General features: G+C 47.8%; 2 protein-coding genes across 4 annotated transcripts in view; one reads left to right on the plus strand and one right to left on the minus strand.

Annotated features, from left to right (window-relative positions):
- The window catches only part of Cep72 (centrosomal protein 72), a 42,995-nt gene extending 37,322 nt beyond the window's left edge, over positions 1-5,673 (plus strand). For both annotated transcript variants that reach the window (XM_052742884.1, XM_052742883.1), the window contains exon 12: positions 1-5,673. In XM_052742884.1, the coding sequence (XP_052598844.1) occupies positions 1-166 (166 nt within the window). In that variant the 3' untranslated portion in view covers positions 167-5,673.
- The window catches only part of Tppp (tubulin polymerization promoting protein), a 25,575-nt gene continuing 6,936 nt past the window's right edge, over positions 3,855-22,493 (minus strand). The window contains exons 1-4 of one of the 2 annotated variants that reach the window (XM_052742886.1): positions 21,797-21,919; positions 18,437-18,754; positions 8,810-8,963; positions 3,855-8,547 (exon numbers count right to left, since the gene is read on the minus strand). In XM_052742886.1, the coding sequence (XP_052598846.1) occupies positions 8,353-8,547; positions 8,810-8,963; positions 18,437-18,750 (663 nt within the window). In that variant the 5' untranslated portion in view covers positions 18,751-18,754; positions 21,797-21,919 and the 3' untranslated portion in view covers positions 3,855-8,352. Of the gene's footprint in view, positions 8,548-8,809; positions 8,964-18,436; positions 18,755-21,796; positions 21,920-22,493 lie in introns of those variants that run through there. The other variant, XM_052742885.1, reaches the window with a different exon arrangement.

A 22,493-nucleotide genomic window follows, 5' to 3' on the forward strand; every position in this document is an offset into this window, starting at 1 on the left:
TTCCCTAGTCAGCACCAATGAACATCTCCTGCAGGAGCTGAGCCGTATGCGGGCACAACATAGAGCTGAGGTAGAGCAGATGCACTGGAGCTTCCAGGAGTTTAAGAAGACTGCTGCCCTCTTCCCACACCATAGCTCCCGACTTGGTGGCCGCCAGTCCTGCTAGCTCCTTCTGAGCTATGGTCTCCTCCTATAGTTACAGCTCCAGAGTTGTGCCTGGGCAGGTATCTATCTGAATACCCTGGTGAGACTGTAATTACTTTAGAATAATCAAAATGTGTTCATGGTCTGAAGTTCAGCTTGCTTATATGTCCTAAATTGATCTTTGACCCTGGGGCTTTGCCGAATTTGAAATGCTTGTTTGTCATTACACATCCTGTCGTAAAGTACCTGTAGTATTTTTTCCTCCCAATTCGTGAAAGTTTTGTATAATTAAAATGTTTTCATGTGACAAGCAGTCTTTATTTAAAGAATTAATACATTGTTATGTCTAAAAAGTAAACCTTTTAAATGGCTCTTTATAAATTATAACTGACTTTCTCTTTAAATTCTTCTATAAAAACCAGTTACACACAGTAAGTAAGCAAGAAGTAAGTTCCAAGTTGTAATAAAAAAAAATAACATTTATAAATGTGAAAAACATTTTAAGAATTTGTATGTTACCATGTCATAGTAAAAAAACAAACAACTCCCACTCCCTGCCTCTCCCTTTGCTTGCAGTAACTCCTGCAAATAAACAGACTGCTCAGCTGAAACCAGGGGAAGGCTTAAATGCAGTGTACAAATGAAACCCGGATGACTGCATATGTAAAAAGTGCTATTAGAATAGGCAGGTTTAATCCACCAGGAAGATACTCCTTGTAGAGTGAAGCCCGCGCAGACAGATGCTCTTATGCACTAGTGCACCGCTCCAGAGTCCCTCTGGAGACTGCCTGGGATTGTCTAGAAAGCTGTTGTGAATATATTGAAGGAAACATGAACATAATGGAAATAAAACCTTACTAACAAAGGATTGAATATCTGAAACTTTTTGAGCATCGTGTTGGTGTCCAAATAGTCACACTTGGACTAGGAGTGCATCTCCATGTGGAACTCTTGCCAGACATACACGAGCCTCAGTTCCATCTCTAGCCTGAAGTGGGGGGATGAAAAAAAAAAAACTTGATGCCCAGAAAGATCTACATTTTTCTGATTAGGAATGCTCACCTAGAAGTCTGTAAATTCAAAAAAATAAAGAAAATTTGAAATCTAGAACACTTGTCCCAAGCATGGATATAGGAAATAGCCTAAGATTTGGGATTTGGGGATCATATTTATAAACAGTGTCTTTCCTTTTTATTTTTTAATAATATTTCTGAGGGAACTTTCAAACTTTATTCTGGTTCTGTGTATCAATCTTTTTATTAATTCATTCTGGGTACTAATTTTTTTTTTTAATTTCCTTTTGTGGTCATTGTGATATTGTAAAATAAGTATTTGGGTTTTGTTGGTTTCCAAGCACACAGCACCTAGAACCTGACTCTCTGAAGGATGGTATCATTGTGTGCTTGGCTTCAGGATGTGGCCGACCACTGGAAAGATACAGGCAGTGTGATCCCCAACCCTAAGCTCCCAGAAGTGAAGGGGATGATGGTTAAATTGATCACCAATAACCAGAGTTAATAATGCCTACATAATACAGTTTTGTAGTGATATTTAAGGAGGCGGTGCTTCCTGCCATTGTATGTGACCTCTTAGAAGAAAGGTCACATGCCCCATCTCGCTGCTCCTGCCTGTGAGGTGGATTTGCTCCTGGTCAGATCAGAAGACAACTTCTGCTGTCTACTCTGTTCTGTATTCATGAGTGTTTCCTCAATTTATATCTTAATAAATTCTGTTGCCCATTTAATGGACTCACGTGGATTGATCATAATAAGTGGCGCCCACATTACAAAAAGACCCCACACTCCCTGTAGCTCCTGCTTGCAGCCTCTGGGGCAGCAGCGGCAGGTTGGCTCAGAGGCTTGTGTGCTTGCTACAGGAACTTTCTTTGTGAGTAGAGTTTTTGTACCAATTCAGTATGATTGTTTTAAAATGTGGCAGAGCCTGTTCTCACCAACAGCCCAGTCCCTCCTGAGTTGATTTTGGGCCACAGTGTGTGAGGAACTGAGGTGTGTCCTGGCAGGGCTAGACAAAGGAAGAGCCAGCTGCTGAGCCACTTCAGTAATTGTCCTACTGGACCTTGGTCTCGGCCTCACAAGGTCAGAAAGATTCTCCCGCCCAAGCCCTGCATTGGCCCAGGTAGATTTTGTGTTCAGGGCAGTGAGTGAGTTTCAAGTCTCAGCTTTGAGGCTTTTGGGGCATTCAGCTGTGTTCTGTAGCTCCTAACCCCCAAGTCAGGAGTTATATAGTAACTGTCTATTTCTGTTTGAGTTTTTGTAAGTCCTGTATGTCTATGAATTAATTTACATTGCCTTTGTTTTCAGGTTATTTTTCACATAAAGCTGATAATCTTTTATTAGTGCTTTAATAGCTTCAGTATTTGAAGTTGTACCAATGTGTAGACATGTTGCGACACTTGAGCTTTTAAATAAGAAGACCTCACTATCTGGGTAAGAAGATAGCCTCTGTCCATTGGCGTAGTCTACCTCAGATTCCACACCACAGACATGCTCATCAAGCCAGTGAACAAGTAGGCCTGGTGTTCCCATCTTCAGTGAGTCACTGGTGGGTGAGCTCCAGAACATTCATTCTGTCCTTTACCTTTTCAGCATGTATCTGCTGAACCAGCTTCCTGTCTGTCCTTCCTCCTGAAGCCAATCATGGCATTAGACATTTCCCACAATTACAAATGTATTTGGGTTTACTGTTTCATCAGTTTTCCTGTTTTGTATTTCTTTGCTTTTGTTCTATCTGCCATTTCATTTTGTATATTTGTTCTAGTGTGATTTTTCTTTCTCTGGCTCCAGAATTGTCATTTTTTGTTTGTTTAGTTGGTGGTTGGTTTTTCTGGGTTTTTTGTTTTGTTTTGTTCTGTTTTGAGACACAGTCCTGACTATGTAGCCTTGGCTGGCCTGGAGCTCATCATGTAGACCAGGCTGACCTTGAACTCACAGAGATCCTCTAGCTTCTGCCTTCTGAGTGCTGGGATTAGAGGTGTGCACCACCACTCCTGGCCACTTTTAGATTGTGTCTTTTCAGCCCCTGCTAATCAGGAAGCTGGTTAGCACTCTCGATACCTCCAAGGTACACCAGAGCCTGTGAGCACTAGCCTCCCTTTCCACCTTTGGGTTTGTGTAGGATTGTTGCCAAGTGTCTTAATGAAATATTTTTAGTTTCACAAAATATTTGCATAGCTACTATTAATCTGAAGCCACCTGCCTGCTTATTCTTTGTTTTACTTTATGTCAAAGACATTTCCTTGTGATCACTTTCTGCATTTAGGGTTTTTTTTTTTCCTACTGGTAGCAAATTTTTACATTTCTAAAAAACCTTTTTTCCCCTCCTCTTAGCAGCAATCTTCCTGGACTAGTATTTGAGGTTGACCTGAATTTTACTCATCAGATTGATGATGTGCCGTCTTTGGAGTGCTGGTATGCAAGTTTATGGGTCCGCCTTAAGTCTGGACCTCACCTAAGGGCCAGACCTGGCCTTGAGTCTGACAGATGGCTGGTGTATGTGCCCTCGAAGTCCTGCCTAAGCTAGGAAGCAGAAAGCCTCTTGAGTTAAGAGTAACATGAGGCTCTCTGCTGGTGAGCTTTGCTGAAGGAAAGACTCTAGGCACCTCCATGTTAGTACCCAGGTATTAAGGCCCTGCTGGCCAGAGGATGTGACAACTAGTATAGATAGCATATACTTTGAGGAAAATAGAAATCCACATTTTAACACCTTTATTCATCACTTTACCAACTTGACACACAATGTTAATAACAGCAAACACAATGAACAAAATGTTGATAGACACAAGCTGTTTCACTAAAGCAATACGAGCCAGGCCATGATGATATGTCCAACAGGTGACTAGATGCCTTGCACTCTATAGGAGGGACAGGAGGGCCATCCTGACCTGACAGACATTCTGAGCAAGTGTGGTTTAGATGTCAGCATAAGTGCCTTTCTGAGTCAGAACACCCATGACATCAACATTACCCATCACACTGATAAAGTGATATACTCCATATTCCTTAACATTAATAAAATAGTGTAAAAATATATATCACATATATATATATATAAACTTAACTCCCTTTCTTGAAAAAAACTTAGTACAAACTAGTAGTAGTAGCATATTATTCCTTTCAAGTTTAAGTTGTACAGGCTTCCTTTGTTGTTTGGCTTGGTTTAGTTTAAGAGGTCTAAAGGAAGAGATAATTTAAGCGTCCCAAGATGGCCACACCCCTGAACTGTAAAGTTCAGAATGGTCAGTAGTATGTTGGTGAAGAAGAGCAGTTTGGCTCAGTGTTGGAAGGATATTCTGTCTTCACAGTACAGCTAAATTGTCACCCTTGCCATTTTAAAAGGTGTTGGCGGGGCTTTCCCAATGTGCCCATGCTGTAGCCAGGTAGTATACAAGTCTGCAGATGGAGAGATAGCCAGGCAGACAGACAGGCAGTTTTCTCTGAAAGGGGACAGGTGGCAAATGTCATACATAAGTGTCTGTGCCATGGCATTTGTCTGAATCCTCTCAGCCAGTTCTAATGCCAAAGCAGCTACAGAACAGTTTGTAAACACCTGGTACAGCTGTGTGCTAGTAAAACTATTCATTAAAATGAACTGGAGCAGCCCCGGGCCTCTGGGAGTGGGAAGGTTGAGTCTTGGCCCAGGGCAGGCACCTGTCATCTCCCTAGAAGAGACTGCAGGAAAGTGGCAGAGGCTGCTGTGCAGCCCATTTCAGAACTCTCTCCATCTGTCATAATGTCCCTATGCCCCTATGTAAGATAGGATACTGAAAGGTGTAAAAATACTCCAGTATAAATATAGACTTTCAACAATATTTAAACATGTAATTTGAACTTTGATTTTTGGTAAAACATTCCCACTAACTAGTTGCTTATCTTATAGCATTAAATAGAAATAAATAAGAATTCTTCTAGAGTCAGTGTTCTCAAACACCCTACCTACCTACCTTCATTCCCATCTATATTGTTCTTCCTGCAACCTGTACCTTTCTCCTGAATGTCACCTCCAACAGAATGTGTCCCTGTATATAACACCCCCACAGAGAGCATGTTCCTGAGTGTCACCCCCAACAGAACATGTCCCGAGTGTCACCTGCAACAGAACTTCTCTGTCACTCCAACCCATGTCCCTGAGTGTTGCCCCTGACAGAACCTCTCCTTATTTTCTGGCTGTCACACCTTAAGAGAACCTGTCTTTGTCTCCTGAGTGTCTTCCCCTGATAAGAATGTATCTTTTTTGTCTCCTGGGTATCAGCCCACAACAGAGTGTCTCTGTCTCCTGGGTATCCCCTCCAGAAAAAAAATGTCATCTCCTGGTTGTCATCACCTGAGAGAACCCGTCCCTGTCTCTTGTATGTCTATCACCTAATAGCACATGGCTCTGGGTCTCGGTTTGCATGCTATGCAGGTTTTTTTTTTTATTCACAGATAGATACTGAATTCTATTTATCCATGATTAGTAAAAGCTAATTGGTATCGCATAAAACGTGCAACAGAGACAAACACCCTACCTGTGTGTTCAAATCAGAAACTGAGGAAAATGCACATCTGTTTTGTGCAGAAGAGTTGGAGTCCAACCAGTTTCTGTGTTGAGAGGGTACACAGATGCCACAATGAATTCCATAGACACTTTAAACTGACAGTATGGAGACACTAAGTCTTTGTGATCTAATTGTTACTACCCTTTCCTTGCTAGATGATATATCATCTAGAGGGAAGGGTGTATTTTCAAAGTTAAACTTAACACTGACTAAAGGAAGGTGCTGTGTGAGGAAACTCTGGGAGTAAGAAGGGACACAATGAAGACCACTTGTCTGGCATACTTCTGGGTGCTGCTGAGGAACTACATGGGAGGGCCTAGGACTGTCCCTCGGGAGCCCAAGGTTGTTCAGGTTCTGTGCTAGGACAGTGAGGACCAGCAAGGCAGTGACCCAGTTTTCATTTACAGAGTCCAAGTTATGTTAGAGCAAAAGCTCCCATCTCACACTGATGGGACAACTGCCCAGGCCTGGTCTGGACCAAATGCTTTCTGAAGTTTTTATCTTCTCCTGCTGAGGCTTTTACCTGTGGGAGCTGAGATAGCAGTTCTGGCCCTCTGCTGCCCAGAACCTATATGGGCTCGCCACTCTGAGCTGTTCTGTTCAATCTCCAGCACATGGGCAAGGTGGCCAGTTGATAATGAAGCTTCTCCATGAGGCTGGGTGGTCCTGTGAAGGTGGACACTTACATTGTTTCCTAGATGCTCATAGGCAACACTGTTTTCTAGGTGCTCCCAGGCAGCTAACCCTGGACTTTGCCTGGGTCTACATCAATCTTTCATCTTGGCCCTTTGAATGGGAGACTGTGTCCAGGGTCCTCAGGGAAACATCTGACCCACTGCCTGATATGGGGAATCTCAGACACCACCCTAGCCTGCCCTGGCCCATATGCAGTCACCTCCTGATGAATTTGTGTGTGTTCCATTTCACTCAGCTATGATGGTGGCAACTGGGCTGTTCATAGGCAGTAGAAAAGAACAGCATCAGACCAAGAGACTGCCAGCCACATGGGGACTAGGGGTTCTGGAGGAGAGTATGAGAAATGCCAGTGTTCTTTTTGTTTCTCCAGACCAGCGAGGTCAGATTTCAGAATGGAGGCTCCACTACTTGGCTTTGAATGCCAGGTACTGCAGACTCTCAGAACCTTGGGAAGAAGCTGACTACAGGACCATCTCTATCCTCCAGTTGTAGCTGTGTTGAGGGGCTTGGTAACTTTGGATCTTCAGAGGGCCTTGTGGGAGGAGGTCTGGTATTGAGGCCCCTGCTTTTCTCTCTCAGGCTAGTAGGCAGTCTTCCCTCATGCTGCAGTGAAGATATGCTCTCTGGGCCCCAGAGGAGTAGATAATGTTACTGTGTGCTATGGCAGTGAGGAAGACAGCTTTGCTGTCTACCTGTGCTGTGCCAGGGCATGTAAGATGTCCCACCCTCAACAATCACCTGCTCTGGGAGCCATGTCCTGAGACCACTAGGTTCTTTCTAGGAACAAGAACACATAGTCCAGCAAGTTGCATGCAAAGAAACAATTGCTGTGGGGCTGTAATGATGGCAGCTCATGCCTTTGGGCCTGCCTAAGTGGTGCCCTTACACGTGGATAAGCTGAGTCATGTGTTCTCGCCTATGGCAGTAAAAGAAACCCTAGTAGATGCTGCAAGTCTTTTTTTGAGGGGGGAGGGGGTTAGTTCTGGTGTCCAGGGTCCTGGACTTGCACTTGAGAGAAAAGTTAGGAAATTGAACTCCGAAGTGGCTTCATAGAGCTGAAAACACATACTTTTGAGCAAAGCACAGCATAACTTGCCCTGGCAGAAGCTCCCATCTCACACTGGTGGAGTAACTGCCCAGGCTTGGTCTGGATCGAATGTCTCAGCATCATGTGTGTCCCAACATGGTGATGGGATAGAGCAAGGAGAAGTCATGGCAGCTTCATGTTCTGGATCTCCCTGGACCACTCTTGAGACCAAGTACATAGTCTTGCCATTTCTTAGACCAGCACTGAAAAAGCTTCCAGCTTCATGCTCCAAGTCACTCCCCCGGTAACCAGGGGGCTTCCATTGTCTCTTGGCCACCCTCAGCACAGACTTGGTTGATGAGCATGAGTCGTGTGTGTGTGTGTGTGTGTGTGTGTGTGTGTGTGTATGTGTGTACACATGTGTACTGATGTGAGCTGTTACACACACACACTGGCATAACAACCAGATAGCCTCAGTCTTGTCCTGTGGTCAGGAAAGATGAATTACTCTATGCAGTTGGTTAGTTCCTTAGCTCCTACTGCCCTAGAAGTGCCTGGATAAGTCAGTGAGTTCTGATGTCTGCTTTGCTCATCCTTATACCTACCAGCGCTCATAACACCCCTTTTTACCTGCAGATCAAGTGGCCAGTGTGGTATGATTCTGGGAGACAGTTTGGAAGTAGCAGTCCACTTCCCAGCTGTGGACAGAGCAGGTATGTTAGGAAAGGACAATGAATGATGGCCCAAACCTGGGGTCTGAGAGAGAAGTGTCAAAGCACCCAGCAGGAGGAGGCCTGGGCATTGCCCCTACCATTGCCTAGTGGAGGTGCATTTTGAGTTCTGCCCAGTTGAACATAGGAATGTAATGAAGTGCAATGGGTGTAAGTCCTGTGCCTGGCACCTGCAGTGTCCAGAGCTTCGGCCTGTCAGGCTACTTGCCCCCCTGCACCTTCTGGTCATAGGTGCCTGCATGCTTGTAGCCAGGCACATAACCTGACTCATCCACCAGGTCCACACGGCCAGCTTTGCCCTTGCCCTTTCCTGATTGGTCAAAGCGCTCTTTGTGGGAGCCTGTGAACTTGGTTGTGTCTGTGAGCCGTGACACCGTAGGTGAGGACACAGCTTTCTGAAAGAGAACAGAAGAGGGTGTTATCACAAGACAAGTGAGGGAGCTAGGTAAAAACTGCCACCATCTATTGCAGCATTTCAGTGGGAGGAGCTGGCAAGGAATATGAGTCTGCTAGGCCACATGTCCAGACAAGGGATTACCTCTCCTGGCTCCAGGTTAGCCCCAGACTTATGGGGCTAACAAGTCAACCGGGCCATGGTCTCCCCAAGGGCAGATGCAATCAAGAGTACTAAGCCCCACCCTTGCCTCACCCCCTCACCGTGACACCGGAGATGACGGGCGCTCGTCCCTCAATGAGCCGGTGCACCTCACGCACAGCCTCCTCGCTGCTCTTGTCCTTGAACCGCTTCTTAGCCAGCTCCTCCAGTGCCTCCTGGAACTGCTCAAAGGTGATGGTCCTGCAGGACTTCCCTCTGTGGGTGATAAGCCTATAAGTCCCCAGGTAGTGGTCCTCTGGGACTAACCCACGTGTATACCATCCCTCCCTTCATTCTGCAGTGATCCCTGCTGGTCACAGGCAAAAATCACCAGCAACAGCCAGCAGCCTGGAAAGAATGAAGGAAGCATATTCTTTAAGAACTGTTCCATGACAGTGTGATCTCTCCTGGGTGCGAGGGCAGAGGAAAAACCAGGAAAGAAGATCCCTTTATCTCCTCCAGGAACACCCTAGCCAGTCAAGGAGCAGGAGGGAGCCCAGGCCTAAACCCGGGTCAGAAGTGGCTCAGGAGGGGCTAAGATCCTGGTTATCAAAGTAGGCAAGATTAGGAGGAGCCATAACACCTGTCCCTATCAGGATCCTAAGCTGGAGCGGTGATGAGCGGTGATGAGCGGTGATGGGGCTTGAAGCTGACGCTCTCACCTACCGTGTGTACCCCTCCAAGGCTGTTCAGGTAGTATTTTTAAAAGTTATGAAATTATTTGTAGTAATTTTACTTTAAACCATTTTCAACTTGGCATTTACCCCCAACTAATCCAGATTAGTGACATTTTCAAAGTTTTGACATAATGTGAATGAGGCACAAGGCTGCAAGTCCTGAATGTTGCTGGGGAGTTTAGTCAAATGGCCTGAGATAAGCTACCTCTTATGGCCAGGCATGCCACTGACCCCAGCTGCCGTGCTGAGAGTTCAGGGCTTTAATACAGCTGACTGACAAAATCCCAGTGCGGCTCTTATGGCTGCCCATCAGCACAGGATCCAGAGCAGCCAAGATGAGTTTAAGAAAACACAGTTGCAGGCCTGAGACCACACTATTCCAATACACCTTACAAAAAGACAGTATGAGAGATACAAGGTCTGAGACATACAGATCAGTGTATCTGGAGTCCAGAAATGTCCACACAGGTGCCTAACTTGAGCAAGGTCAAGGAGAAAGGCATATTTCAAAAAATAACTAGAACAGCTGCTACCTCTTCAAAATAAACCAACTAGGATCCACAGTTCACACCACATGCAGAGTTTTCTCAGAGCATGACCCCAGAGCCAACTTTCTCCAGTACATTTGGTAGATAACCTGGGTGACCTTAAGGTGGGCAAGGTTTTCTTATAAATGATGCCAGATCATCATGTTCAGTAACAGAAAATGGGAAGACTGAACTTCAGAATATTAAAATCCATGCTCTTTCAAATAGCATTGAAGATAAATATCACAGAGCTGCAAAAAATACTAGGACACACAAACTTGAAAAGGAGCTTGTATCTGAAATGTGCCATGAAAAGAGTAAGAAGAGGAAATTTCAAATGAGCCAAGTATTTGGACCAGACACCTCACCAAAGAAAACCCATGGATAGGGAGCCAGCACACACAGGAAGTCACCCATGGGAACAGCAGAAGTAATGAGGGTAATGTCTGCTGCATGATAAGGAGGAATGACCATGAGCCAGTCTTTCTGGGAGGGTGCTTGAAGAGAAATGAAGATTTAAGCTCATGTTAAACCCATGTGTGAATATTGTACAGATTTTCTTCAGGCATTCAAACTTGAAAACCACCCAAATACCCTTTAGCAGTGGCCTGATGAAGCATTCTATGGACAGCATTGTGAGGATACACAGTGACAACATAATAACAAAGTGGACCCCCTAGTAGCTGGGCTAAGGAACCAGACCTGAAAATACTACTGTTCACATACACCCTGAATTTTTATTGGTGTCTAAAAGAGTCTCAAACTTTACACTTGTCTCAAACACATAGGAGAGCTGAGCCAAACATCCTTTGAGAAATGCACAGAACCCCATGGTGTGGGCCACCCCTACTTCTCAGGAGACTGGGGAAGCCACTGGGGTATTACACTTGGATCAAGAATACAGCATAGGAGCTAGAGCCCCACAGTGGGACTGTGTGATACTAGAACATTGTAGAACTGCCTGTGATACAGGTAATGGAGCCTCAGTAGATGCCTTGTGTCTTAGAGGGTGGGTTCTAGTCCTTCAGTGCTGTCAGCCCCAGCACTTACCAGCTACCTTTGGAATATTGGGTGATCCAGGGCACTTGAGCAGCTTGGCCTCATAGGCCAGTGGTGCCTGGGGCTGACAGCTTTTCCCTCTCGACTAGGACCTTCGGGGGGGGGGGGTGTTGATATAAGGCCCCTTGGGGCTGCTCTGTTTGTCCTGAGAAGTCAATGGCACTCTTGTCTCCTACTCACAACCCTTCCTGGGCTGACATGAGGATGCCAGGCCTAATGGCCAGCCTAGCAACCCGCTGCTGGGGCACACAGCCCTTTCTGGGCAGCCTCGGCACCAGGCACCACCAGCATGAGTCACCGGGGGATGGAGTAACTGGAGGGGCTCTTCCATCACAGGCCACATTCAGATAGAGCTGGATGTTTGCCCCACTGGTACCAAGAATCCCTTTCTGGCCTGTGTTGTTGGGGAAAGGAGGCCCTGTCTTGGTGCCCAGTTCACAGGGAACTCTTCTCAGGAGACCCAGGCAGAATCCCCAACTAGCTCTGGGGAGACAATGCCCATTTCTTCCTTACAATGAGAAAACCTCTTCAGGGTTCTCCTACACAGTAAGTCTATATCTAGAGCTCCCAGGACTGAGGACTCTTCCTGGGGCTTGGCCTTCCCTGCCTTTAGCTCCCAAGCTGTCCAAAGCTAGCCTACAAGTGGGTGTCTGTTCAAATGTACTCCAGGAGCCTGGGATTGTTTCCCAGGCCCTGTCCCCATATGTGCAGGGCACCTTCTCAGTCTCTTGGGAACCCTGGGACCTGGCTAGGGAGGTCAGGACCCAGTGTCAGGCAACAGAGTCCTCTGAGGAAGGTCTACTCCTCTATGGCCAATACCACAAACACTACCACTCCCCACCTCAGCTTTGAACTTTCACAGAGCCCCTAGTCTAGCCTATTCACCTTTGTGAAGGAGTCCCTGTCAAAGCTTGAGTAATAAGAAAACTCTTAAGTGGTGAAAGATGAGGTACAGAGGACAAGACAGGGATGCCTGGCTTCTTAGTTCCTGGAATTTACAGAAGCTGTTGCTTCTGAAGTAACCACTAGGGAGTATCCTTGTCAGCGAGATACTTGTCAGCAGGCAGAGAAGGTGTTTCTGGGGTGGAAAGATATACCCTCCCTATACATGTGGTGGTCTGAGGGCAGTTGAAGGACCTGGAAAGGACCCCTGGGCAGTGAGGACCTCTAGTCCAGGATCTTACCTTGCAGGGATACTTCCTCATAGGAAGCCCTTCTGGAGGCTTTCTGTAGAAATAATATGGGTGTTGACCTGAGCCTGTTGAACCATAGAGCAGCCTCAGCTGCCATGGGCCTCAAGTTGGCCGTTGCTACCAATGTCTCTGACTCTTTAGATGTGTTCAAGGGGGGTGCAGAAATCTGGTCATTCTCTTCAGACACCAGTCTCTTGTTTCTTTCTCAGGTCTCTCCCATGCCCACTGACTAACCATCTACCTCAAGATTCAGCCTTAGGCTCTGTGCTGATGCTGTTGAAAGTCTAGGCCTGTCAGTTCTTTGTACCCTCAGCAGGTCACTGGACCCAGGATATCCCTTGGGAGCAAGCAGTGTGCTCTCTGCCCAGAGGGGCCTGGATGCTGGTCAGCTACAAGGATTCTGCCTGTTCCAGGAAATCAGAGGCCAGCAGCAACACTGCTGTAGCCCTGCTCTGGGCACATTCCAGATGTTTGTTTACAGGCAGGCACCAGCTTGCCTAGAGGGGACATCTGTAACCTGCAGCATCATTACTTCCCTCTGTTGGGGACAAGTCATCCTTAAAGCCTCTTCTCAGTTGTCACTTTGTGTTTTCCAAGGGGCTGGAGGTTGTGGGATAAACATTCTCCAGGTGACCCCAAATGAGCACCCCATCTGCCCACCCCCACCTCATGGCTCTGGCCTGGACTGAGTAGGGGTGAACCATTAGGACAGATGTTCCTGCGGTTGTTCAGACAAGTTATGGATATTCATTCTCTTACATGTCCTTTATAGCCAACTTCCCAAGGCTAGGTGGAGGAGCTGAGGAGCTGAGGAGCAAGAAGGTACCTCTCATCACAGCGGCCTGATCCTTACCTGGTTACTGAAGACTCACCAGAGCAGATGGAGCCTTGACCACAAAGCCACAGGGTCCACTAGCTCAATGATTATCGGGCAAAAAAAAGTCTACAGGTCCTGTCTATCCCCCAGCAGAGGTCAGAACCTGGAGTTTCCCTGCAGGCGTCTGAGGGGGTCACACTGCACTGCCATATGTAGCCACTAGAGGGCCATGCAGAAGCAAGAATAGTAGCAAGGCTTCAGACACTGGGACACCTGAAGACTCAGATGCATGCTGGATCTTGCTCTATTCAAGGCCTGCAGGGTTAAGCCACTTTCCCCTGGAGCATGTGACTGTTAGTCTTACCCAAGACCCAGGAAGTAGAGCCTGAAGGAGGAGCTCCAGGGACATGTGTGCCATAGGTGAATGGAACTGGGTGGGTTCCACAGTCAGGAACAGAGGCTGCCTCCAAGAGTCCTCACATGTCCAGATTCCTGGATCTCTGGGATGTTTGGGTGGGTACACACAGAACCCTGTCCTTCCCATGGGTTCCCAAAACTCTTGCCAGGACTCTCCAGACCTAGAGCCTGTTCCTAGGAGTAATGGTACATTAGCCCAGGTAGCTGATTGCTGAGCCTCCTCAGCAGCATACAGATGTCAGAAGAATCCCAACAGGCTTTGCTGACTAGCTGTGGCATGTAAGGAACACCAAGCGACTCATATACTCAGCAGTGGCTGACAAGTCTCAGGCTAGACAAATCTAGACCCTGCTTTCTACATGTAGGGACTGGCCTTGCTTCCTTCTGACCTGTATCCAGACATAATGGACACCCAGCCCCGATACCCTAGCCAAATTACTTTCTGACTCTACACAGTGTTGGCAGGAATCCATGCATTTACTCTGGAGGGTACCCAGCACCCAATCCTGGCCCAGGGAGGCCAAAGATCTCTGGGCCTCCTCATCTGGTAGTATGGTGGTCACAGTAAGTAGGCAGTAGGTAAGCTCAGCCCAACCCCGAGGCTCCTACACCTCTTCTTCCACAAGCATAGGCAGGTCACACCAGATACTCAGGCACATAGACCCATTACAGACAGTCCCACAAGGACACGATCCCGAGGGCTCCCAGGTGCCTCTCAAGCTGCACCCCTGGCCTTGCTTCAGTGTCAGGCCTCTGTTAACTGTGTGGAGACTGACCATGCTGAGCCTTTGGCAAGATGGAGAGTCTAGGTTAACAGTAGTCCACAATAAAAGTTGGTATAGAGCTTCAAGAAATTTGTTTAAAATTTAACACATAGTAACATCAAAACAAACAAGCGCTGCCATGGTGACAGGGACCTAAACAAAGGCTGCAGATACCCCAGCTGGCGCCACGCCTGCAGAGCCATGGCAACCTGCCCCAAAACAGAAATAGTTGAACTTTTTTTCTCTCAAGTCCTGTCAGAGTCAGCAACTTCCTGGAGGTACCTAAGCAATTTCCTCCCAGGCCCCAAATTCCCATAGGAGGCAAAGTCCTCTGCAGCTGCCATTGCTGTCCCTCAGGGACCACAAACACCCAGCTCTCATAATACAAACAGTGCCACCACGGCCACAATTTTCCTGGAAATCTCAATCCCAGAGTTCCTCAGTCCTTCTTGTGAAGCCCTTTCAGTATTCTCCCACCACCCTGGTACTCAGAATACTGTCCCCTTACACTTGAGGACAGCATGAGTCCGAGGCGAGTCCAAATCTTCTGTTCACACATGCCTGTGAGGTGAGGCTCTTCCTCAAGAACAGAGATGTTCCAAGTGGGACATAGGTCATAGCCCCAATAGAGTTCAGGTTCTGAGAGGGAAGGAGAATTCAACGATGGTAGAGGTGAGGGGATGGCAGCCTCTAGGTTCTCAAGGATCCAGGTGTGAGGGCAAAAGGAACATCAGAATTTCTGGGCCTCTACTTAGTGCAGGATCCTCACCTAGGCTCCCCCAGCCACCCAGCTAGACACCTGCCCCAGTGTGTACCCACAGTGTCAGCAAGCACAGCTTTAGAAGATAGCGCTTACAGCTTGTCTGCCTAGACCATCACAGCCTTGAGCCTTTTTTGGGCTTCTGCATACACTTGCTTTCCAGAACTTTGAGTTGCAAGGCAAGGAGGGACCCTCCAAGGTTTCCAAGCAGCCCAGAGTCTACAGTGAAGAATGGCTGTGTCCTGGAGTCTGAGCATCTGAAGTTCTACATTCTGGAAATAAGCATTCCCTTCACATGGCTCACTCATATGGGACATGTGGAGCTGGAGTTCTCAGTCCTCTGTGGCCCACATCATCCAAAAGACCCATGACCACATAGTATCACCCACTGAGAGGCTGTAAAAACACAAGTCCTACATGGGGTGGGGTGCACATATAAAGGCACATAACAGCTGGAAGGTAGCTTTCTTCAGAAGAAACTGGAGAAGCTGACTAACCTCTGGGCAGATCACTTCTTCCTACCTTCCAACAATCCCTTCTAGAAGCTTCCTCAGACACAAGTTGCTGGGTCTCCTTGTTCTTGGGTTAGTTCTTTTTTTTTTTTTTTTTTTTTTTGGTTTTTCGAGACAGGGTTTCTCTGTGTAGCTTTGCGCCTTTCCTGGAACTCGCTTTGGAGACCAGGCTGGCCTCGAACTCACAGAGATCCGCCTGGCTCTGCCTCCCGAGTGCTGGGATTAAAGGCGTGCGCCACCACCGCCCGGCAGGGTTAGTTCTTGATTATCTTGAGGACATGGTATCATGAGGGACATGTCTAAGAAGAGCATGATGAGCTCACTGGCCTTGCTTAAAAGACACCCCATGTGCTCTCAGTGTAGGAACAGCTTCCAGGGGTTCTGGTAAGCTCAGGGTTGGGTCTGTAAGGGACACCTGCTGGTGAAGGAACATGGGAAAAGATAAGGTGAGGAGCTGTCCAAGTTCATTGCCAGCTTAGACATGGTAGTGATCTCCATAAAGCGATCAGCTTTAACTGTGTGCACACACTAGACACAGCGAACTGAGTTTTTCTAGGTCGTAGTGTTGCAGGGCATGTCTCCAGGCCTGACACAAGCTCTTGGCCCCATGATGAGAAAATTGTCTGTATCAGAGGCTCTAGTGCTGATCATTTTTGCAGCCTGAGTCGGTGCCCCTCACTCATGGCTGGCCAACCTACCAGAGTACCTCTGTTTACCAGGACCTACCTGTCTATCCCTGCCTGGAATTTCCAGTGGAACCCATAAGGCCAGTTTCTCTGAGGAGGCTGCACATTTCCCAGCAGGTGACAGCCGGGACAGGCCATGTGATGAGCACAGTAAGTTCTACCAAGTCTGGGAAAGCCCCCAACAGACAAGGCCCAGAGTGGTGTCAGTACCCAAATTCAGGGGCAGTCACTTTGATGAAATTTAGAGAATCTCAGGGACTATAAGCAACAAGATTTCTTGGTCAGTTATGGAGGAGCAGCAGCAGTATGGAGATCCTTCGAGCTGATAGACGTCTTGCTGCATGCATATGCCTGTGTCCTTATGACCTGTTCTATCTTCAGTGAGTATGCAGTCCTATTTAGGGACTTGGGGGAAGAGCCACCTTCCTTCTTATAAAAGCAATAGAATGGGGTCCTTCTTATAAAAGCAATAGAATGAATATATGATGTTCAGTAGACCCTCCTCTGCGGGAGTCACATAGGGGCCAGTGCTGCTCAACAGCATTGCACATAGAAGAATCTGTGGAGAAAGAAGGGTTTAGAAACCCAAGAACCACAGTCTAGAGGTTCATAGGATCCCTGGCCAAGTGCCTCCCAGATAGGCTTGGGAAGAACTGGTGCCAGTATTATCACAGTGGAACCTGGCCAGAATAGAGATGAGAGCTTTCACAGTGAGCATCAGGGTAAAGTGATCACATCTGAGCCACTGGCCATAATTTTTTCTTACATCCTAACTCACAACAATTGAACTTCAGGACAAGGTAGGTCTGAGTCATCACAGGAACAGGATCTGAGATGGATGGGAAAGGGGGCTAGGGGTAACTCTGTACACACAGCATCTGCATTCAGAGATTGAGGCTGCATGGAGAGTCTCTTCTTCAGCTTCTCATTGGGGTTGAAAGCCACAAGGAAACAGAGCAAGCAGAATGGACCAGCTCAGACTTCTCTTTGGAGTCCTCTGGGGTCAGTGGAGCCTGGAGAAGGTCAGGAGGCAGAGCCCCTTTGGGATACGTTTCTCAGTCTTTCCAGTACAACTCTTCAAATCTAAGATACTCCAGACACACTCTCATGTACTATGTACAATAGGAAGTTCACCGGGGGGCATGGGATTCAGATTTTCTTGCTTTGTAGAATCTCAAACTCCCAGTACACAGCAAAGTTGATATCAGCATTGGGATGGTGGAGACAGCTAGGCTCTGGCTCAGTAATCTCCACAGAGTCCCTTCCTAGGAGCCAGGACCTTGAAAATTCTGGCTCAGCCTTCTTTCATCTCTCTCAACCAGGATCTAGGGGAAGCTACAGCTGGCTTCATCTGGAACAGAAAGATATCAGTATCCCAAGTCCCCTGGTCACGGTGCCCTGCATCTAGTAATGGTTTACTTCACCTCTTCCCACTGGGACACAGGTTAAATCCCTCCATCTTGCCAGGAATGTCTAAATTCCTGGCATGAGATACTTGTTGGAGCTCTCGTGAGCCATCTGCCAGGCCACCTCTACCTTTCTGCCTGTTGCTCAGAGACCCCTCCAGGCACAGTGCACAACCTGGGGGCAGGGAAGCCTTACTATGCCTAGAGAACACCAACAATTCCACAATCAAAATGGTGATCAACAACCACAGTTATGAAGACCACATCACCCACCCAAAGCCAGAGGAGGAAGTAATGCTCAGCTGGTAGCACCCACAGAGATCAACCACAGGACCTGACAGCACACAGATGTTTGACAACACAGGAGATGAATGGCCACTCTCTGATTTGTATCAATTTGTCAGCACGTGTGAGCATTTCTCAAGTGAAAAATCAACAGAGATGGACAAGGAACTGGAAGAGGGAGTCATGAGCCACTGCCATATCCTGGAAACAAGGCCAAACAGGCCTGGCCACCACACTAACTAACCTCATAGTCTCAGCCCACGGTGACTGGGTCTCTGTTCACCTAAGCAGATCCTGATCATGTCTAGCAACAGCTCACTGACCTGAGTATTGGTTAGAGTTAACTAAGTTTTCTCAAGTCCAGAAAGCCCCCACCCAAGGCCTAACAGACTGAGGCTAAGACCACAGTTCAGGACATGGCCAAGGAGTTCCATGGCACTTGGGGCCAATGTACTCCCCAAACCATCCCAGACACTTCTGGAGGCTTGAAGCTAAGAAGTGGGCACGGAATCTGCAAGCAAGATACTTCAGGGACCCTCACAGCTACTGCTATGAGCTGTGCTACCTAAGCCTGCATGACACTTACTTGATCTTGCTGAAGACAATGTCCACATCAGTGACAGTCACATTCTTCCCATCGATCACGTGGCAGTCCTTGCACAGTTTCGACCAGTTCTTGCCGTGCATCTCCTTCCCTGTTGCCCTGGTGTCCCCATGTACGGCAAACCGCCGGAAGGCCTCCTCCAGGGCACTGAGTTCAGGGGCTGCAGCTGCCCCCTCATTTGTACCCTCTGACTCCAGTGACAGCCTCTTAGCAGCCTTGTCCTTGGCTGGGTCTCCTGGGGACTTGGGTGGTGTCCTGTTGGCAGCTTTGGCAGGCTTGGCCTTGCTGTCAGCCATGGTGCTAGGGAAGAAGAAGAAAAGGGTCATTCTGCTTCTCACAGCCCATCTGTGTCCCTGGTTCTAGCTGCAGTATGTGGTACCAGGCAACAAGATATGGCAAGAGCTATGCCGGGCGGGGGGTGGTGGCGCACACCTTTAATCCCAGCACTCGGGAGGCAGAGCCAGGCAGATCTCTGCGAGTTTGAGGCCAGCCTGGTCTACAGAGCGAGATCCAGGACAGGTCCCAAAACTACACAGAGAAACCCTGTCTCAAAAAACCAAAACAAACAAACAAAAGATATGGCAAGAGCTGAAGAACATGCTCTCTAGGCGCTGGGACCCCTCTGAGCTGAATTCCCAGCAGGTCAGTGTTGGACCTGGAACTGACCCTGCCAGCATGACACATGCAGGCTCTGGGCAAAAGAGACAGGGTCTGACTCAGCAACAGTGGGTTGTACCTTGATCCCCCCAGCTGCATTTCCATAGCCTCCTCCCTGGGCCTCACCTACTGTGGGTGACTGCCTGGAGGGATGCTTAGAGTCTATAAAATGATGCCATCCTTAGGACCCAGGCCAGTCATGCCATGCTTGCTGTCCCTTCTGATCAGAAGATGAGATATGCCCGGGTGTTGAGTAACCCTGAAGACACACTATAAGGGCCCACCCTGGGATCCTAGAACATGCAGTTGGCCCTTGGGCTCAGAGGAGGGAACCCATAGGGAAGCCTGAAGTATAGCCATAGTCTTTGGGTTTTTTGGGCTGTTGATTCTCAAGACAGGCAGACATCCCTGAAGGCTAAAAAGACTGAGGAGATGGTGTCACCTCCCAGCAAGACTCAGGAGCACAAGGATAAGCAGATGATCCCAACATGGCCACTGTTGTTCCAGCAAGGGCCGGCACATGCCATTTCCAGCTGGGGAAACAGAGATGATGAGCTCCCAGTTAGCATCTCTCTGGGAACTGAGTGCTTAACAGTTCAATGCAAGAAGAGCTCCTGGTATAGGCACACACTCCATAGAGGGTCGGTGACAAAGTTGAAATGTGCAGGCCTTGTGCAGACTGGAGATCTCAATGTCAATGTGACCAAGGCATAGCTTACCCTAAGGGATGTGAAATGTGGCCCCTGCTGAGCTCACAATGGTTTGAGTTCCATAAACAGCCAGAATGACACAGATAACAGTCAGTCACAGGGCCAGGTCCCCTTCTTGCTCACCCCCTTTGAAAATGGTAATAAAGGCATAGCAGAAAAGTTCAGCCTTTTTGATGAGAGACTCTTCTTCAGGCACTCCAATGCACCCCCAAATGGAACTTCTTGGGGGCCCCAAACAGGGCAGATGAGGACATCAAAGGTTAAATGGGAAGCTCAAACTGAGTGTGACGCTCAGGAGTTCCTGTATCCCCACAAGACATGACTCAAGGTGAATCAACTCCATCTACCTGATCAGTTACCTGATCTTCTGCCCTGGGCCCTCACAGGATATTGAAACACAAGATGGGTCCTGCCCTTCTGAGGACTGCAGGACACTAAGGCAGGTCAGATCCTGGCAAGCAACAAATTCAAGCCAAGCGAAAGAACTCTGAGCAAACCAGCAGCAGGGAAATGGCACATTAGGAAAGTGATGGCATATGTCTCCCACTGATGTGGCCACTCCTCATCAGGCAGGTGTCAGCTGTGTTCTGTCCAGGTTCCTACAGCACATTGGCCCCACAAGCCAGTGAACAGGTACCAGGGTGGGGAGGGTCCTCGTGGGAAAGAGTCAGAACCACAGGGGGAGCGGACGACCCTCACTTGCAGCCCACACTGTTCATCTGCTGTAGGAGAAAGGCTTCTGGGCAGGACTCCTACCCACATCCAGGGGACTAGGGATTGCAGAGGGATTTCAGAGAGCTTATTAGTTGCTGTGACACTCTAGGAAGATGAGTGATCCTGAGTCGGGGCAGCAGTGAAGGCTGAAAGGCATCTGCACAAAACAAGAGGAAGATGAAGTAACATCCAAGTTGCTGATAGTCTGGAAAGCAGAACCCATCTCAGCTCAACCCTGGAATAAGACATCCAGGAGCTTTTTTGGACCCTGTGGCAAAGCAGCTGACATCTATGGTTTCACTGAGTAGCTGACAGCATGGCCACACTATTTTATAGCCCCAGTGCCAAGATTTTTCAGCAGGATCAGCCCAGTATGAGGTCTACATAGCAACCACTGAAGGGCACCAGCAACACTTGCACAAAGACAGGCTGACACAGGAGGGTTGAGACCCTTCCCTGGGTGGTGCTCAGGATGCACCTTGGCGCTGTAGTCAGGCCTCCAGACTTTGCTTCCATCTTGGATGTGTTTTACCCTTAACATGTATTACCTGAATAGCACATCAAAAAAAGGTCTTTAAAATAAAAGTAGCAGTGGGTTAGGTCCTAACTTTGTGGGTACACAAAGACCACTAGACTATTACTTGTTCTGTGAAAGAAAGAGGAAGGGTCCTGTGCTATCAGAGCACACCCAGGAGTAGACTGTGAGGACACAGAGCTCTTACCCACAGGCTGTCTTTTCTAGTGTGAACTGCTCCACTAGCTCACAGTGATAGCAGTGAGAAAAAAATATGAATCTAAAGGTATCCTGAAATATGGAGGTACCTACAGGCCTAATTCTCTCCTTCACTCCTCCAGTGTTGTGGGATGGCCACAGCCCTTGCCCATCTCCATGCAAAGTCCCTGGCCTCCTGGTTTTCCTCTCCACAGCATCTGAGGCAAAGTTAAACCCAGCACTCGGGAGGCAGAGCCAGGCGGATCTCTGTGAGTTCGAGGCCAGCCTGGTCTCCAAAGCGAGTTCCAGGAAAGGCGCAAAGCTACACAGAGAAACCCTGTCTCGAAAAACCAAAAAAAAAAAAAAAAAAATTAAAGAGACCTTGGTGTGTCCCACTAAAATTTCCATCAGGGAAGTTAGGCTTTAGAAGAGGTTCCAGGAAGGCACCTGATCCACCAAGTATGGTGGTGAAGGGATGATAATCTCTTAGGTGTGAGTCCTGTACCTCAAATACGTATCCTAGATATGCATTGCATCCATAGGATATACCTTTCTTGATAGCCTGTAATTCATTGTCTCTCAGCCAGAAGGATGTACACCAAACTTCATCCTATGGAGTCTGCCTATCAGCAGTGTCCTTTCCTGGACCAGCCTCCTTCAGCAGTGATTGCCCTAGGAGCCAAGAGAGAAAGTATTGTGGAGGAGGGGAGTGGCGCCAGCTGGTGACCCAGCGATGGCTGCTTATGTTCCCTGAGGGGCCAGGAGGACAGGAGATGGTAACTTATCCACAGCAGCACTGAGTGCAGGGACAGACTGTGTTACCAGATTTGCATCTTCAGACCAGGCCTGAGGAGGGCAGGGGAGGCCAGCGAAAGGTAGAATTACAGAGGGAACATGGTCAGATGCCAGAGACAGGGCTTTCTGCAAACCCTGAGGGCCCCCTTAGCTCAGGCAGGATTTCTTGCATCCCATATACCCCGTCTTCCTTGCCAACTCCAAAGGATTGACTTGTTCCCAACAAAGCCCATAGGAAATCAATTGAACCCCATTTTTAGAGTGAAAAATACTGAAGCAAATCCTAAAAATAAAATAAACCAGTTTCTTGAAGAAAACTATAACAGTATATTTGGAAAAGAGATCAGTTGGTGCCAAGGTGAATTTGATTCCTAGAACCCATGTTTAAAAAAAAAAAAACCAGACATGGTGGTATGTATTTATAATCCCCCATACATTGGGGAGATGGAGA

Source organism: Peromyscus californicus, unplaced genomic scaffold (assembly GCF_007827085.1).
Source record: "Peromyscus californicus insignis strain IS unplaced genomic scaffold, ASM782708v3 Scaffold_18__1_contigs__length_77618521, whole genome shotgun sequence".
NCBI lineage: Eukaryota > Metazoa > Chordata > Mammalia > Rodentia > Cricetidae > Peromyscus > Peromyscus californicus.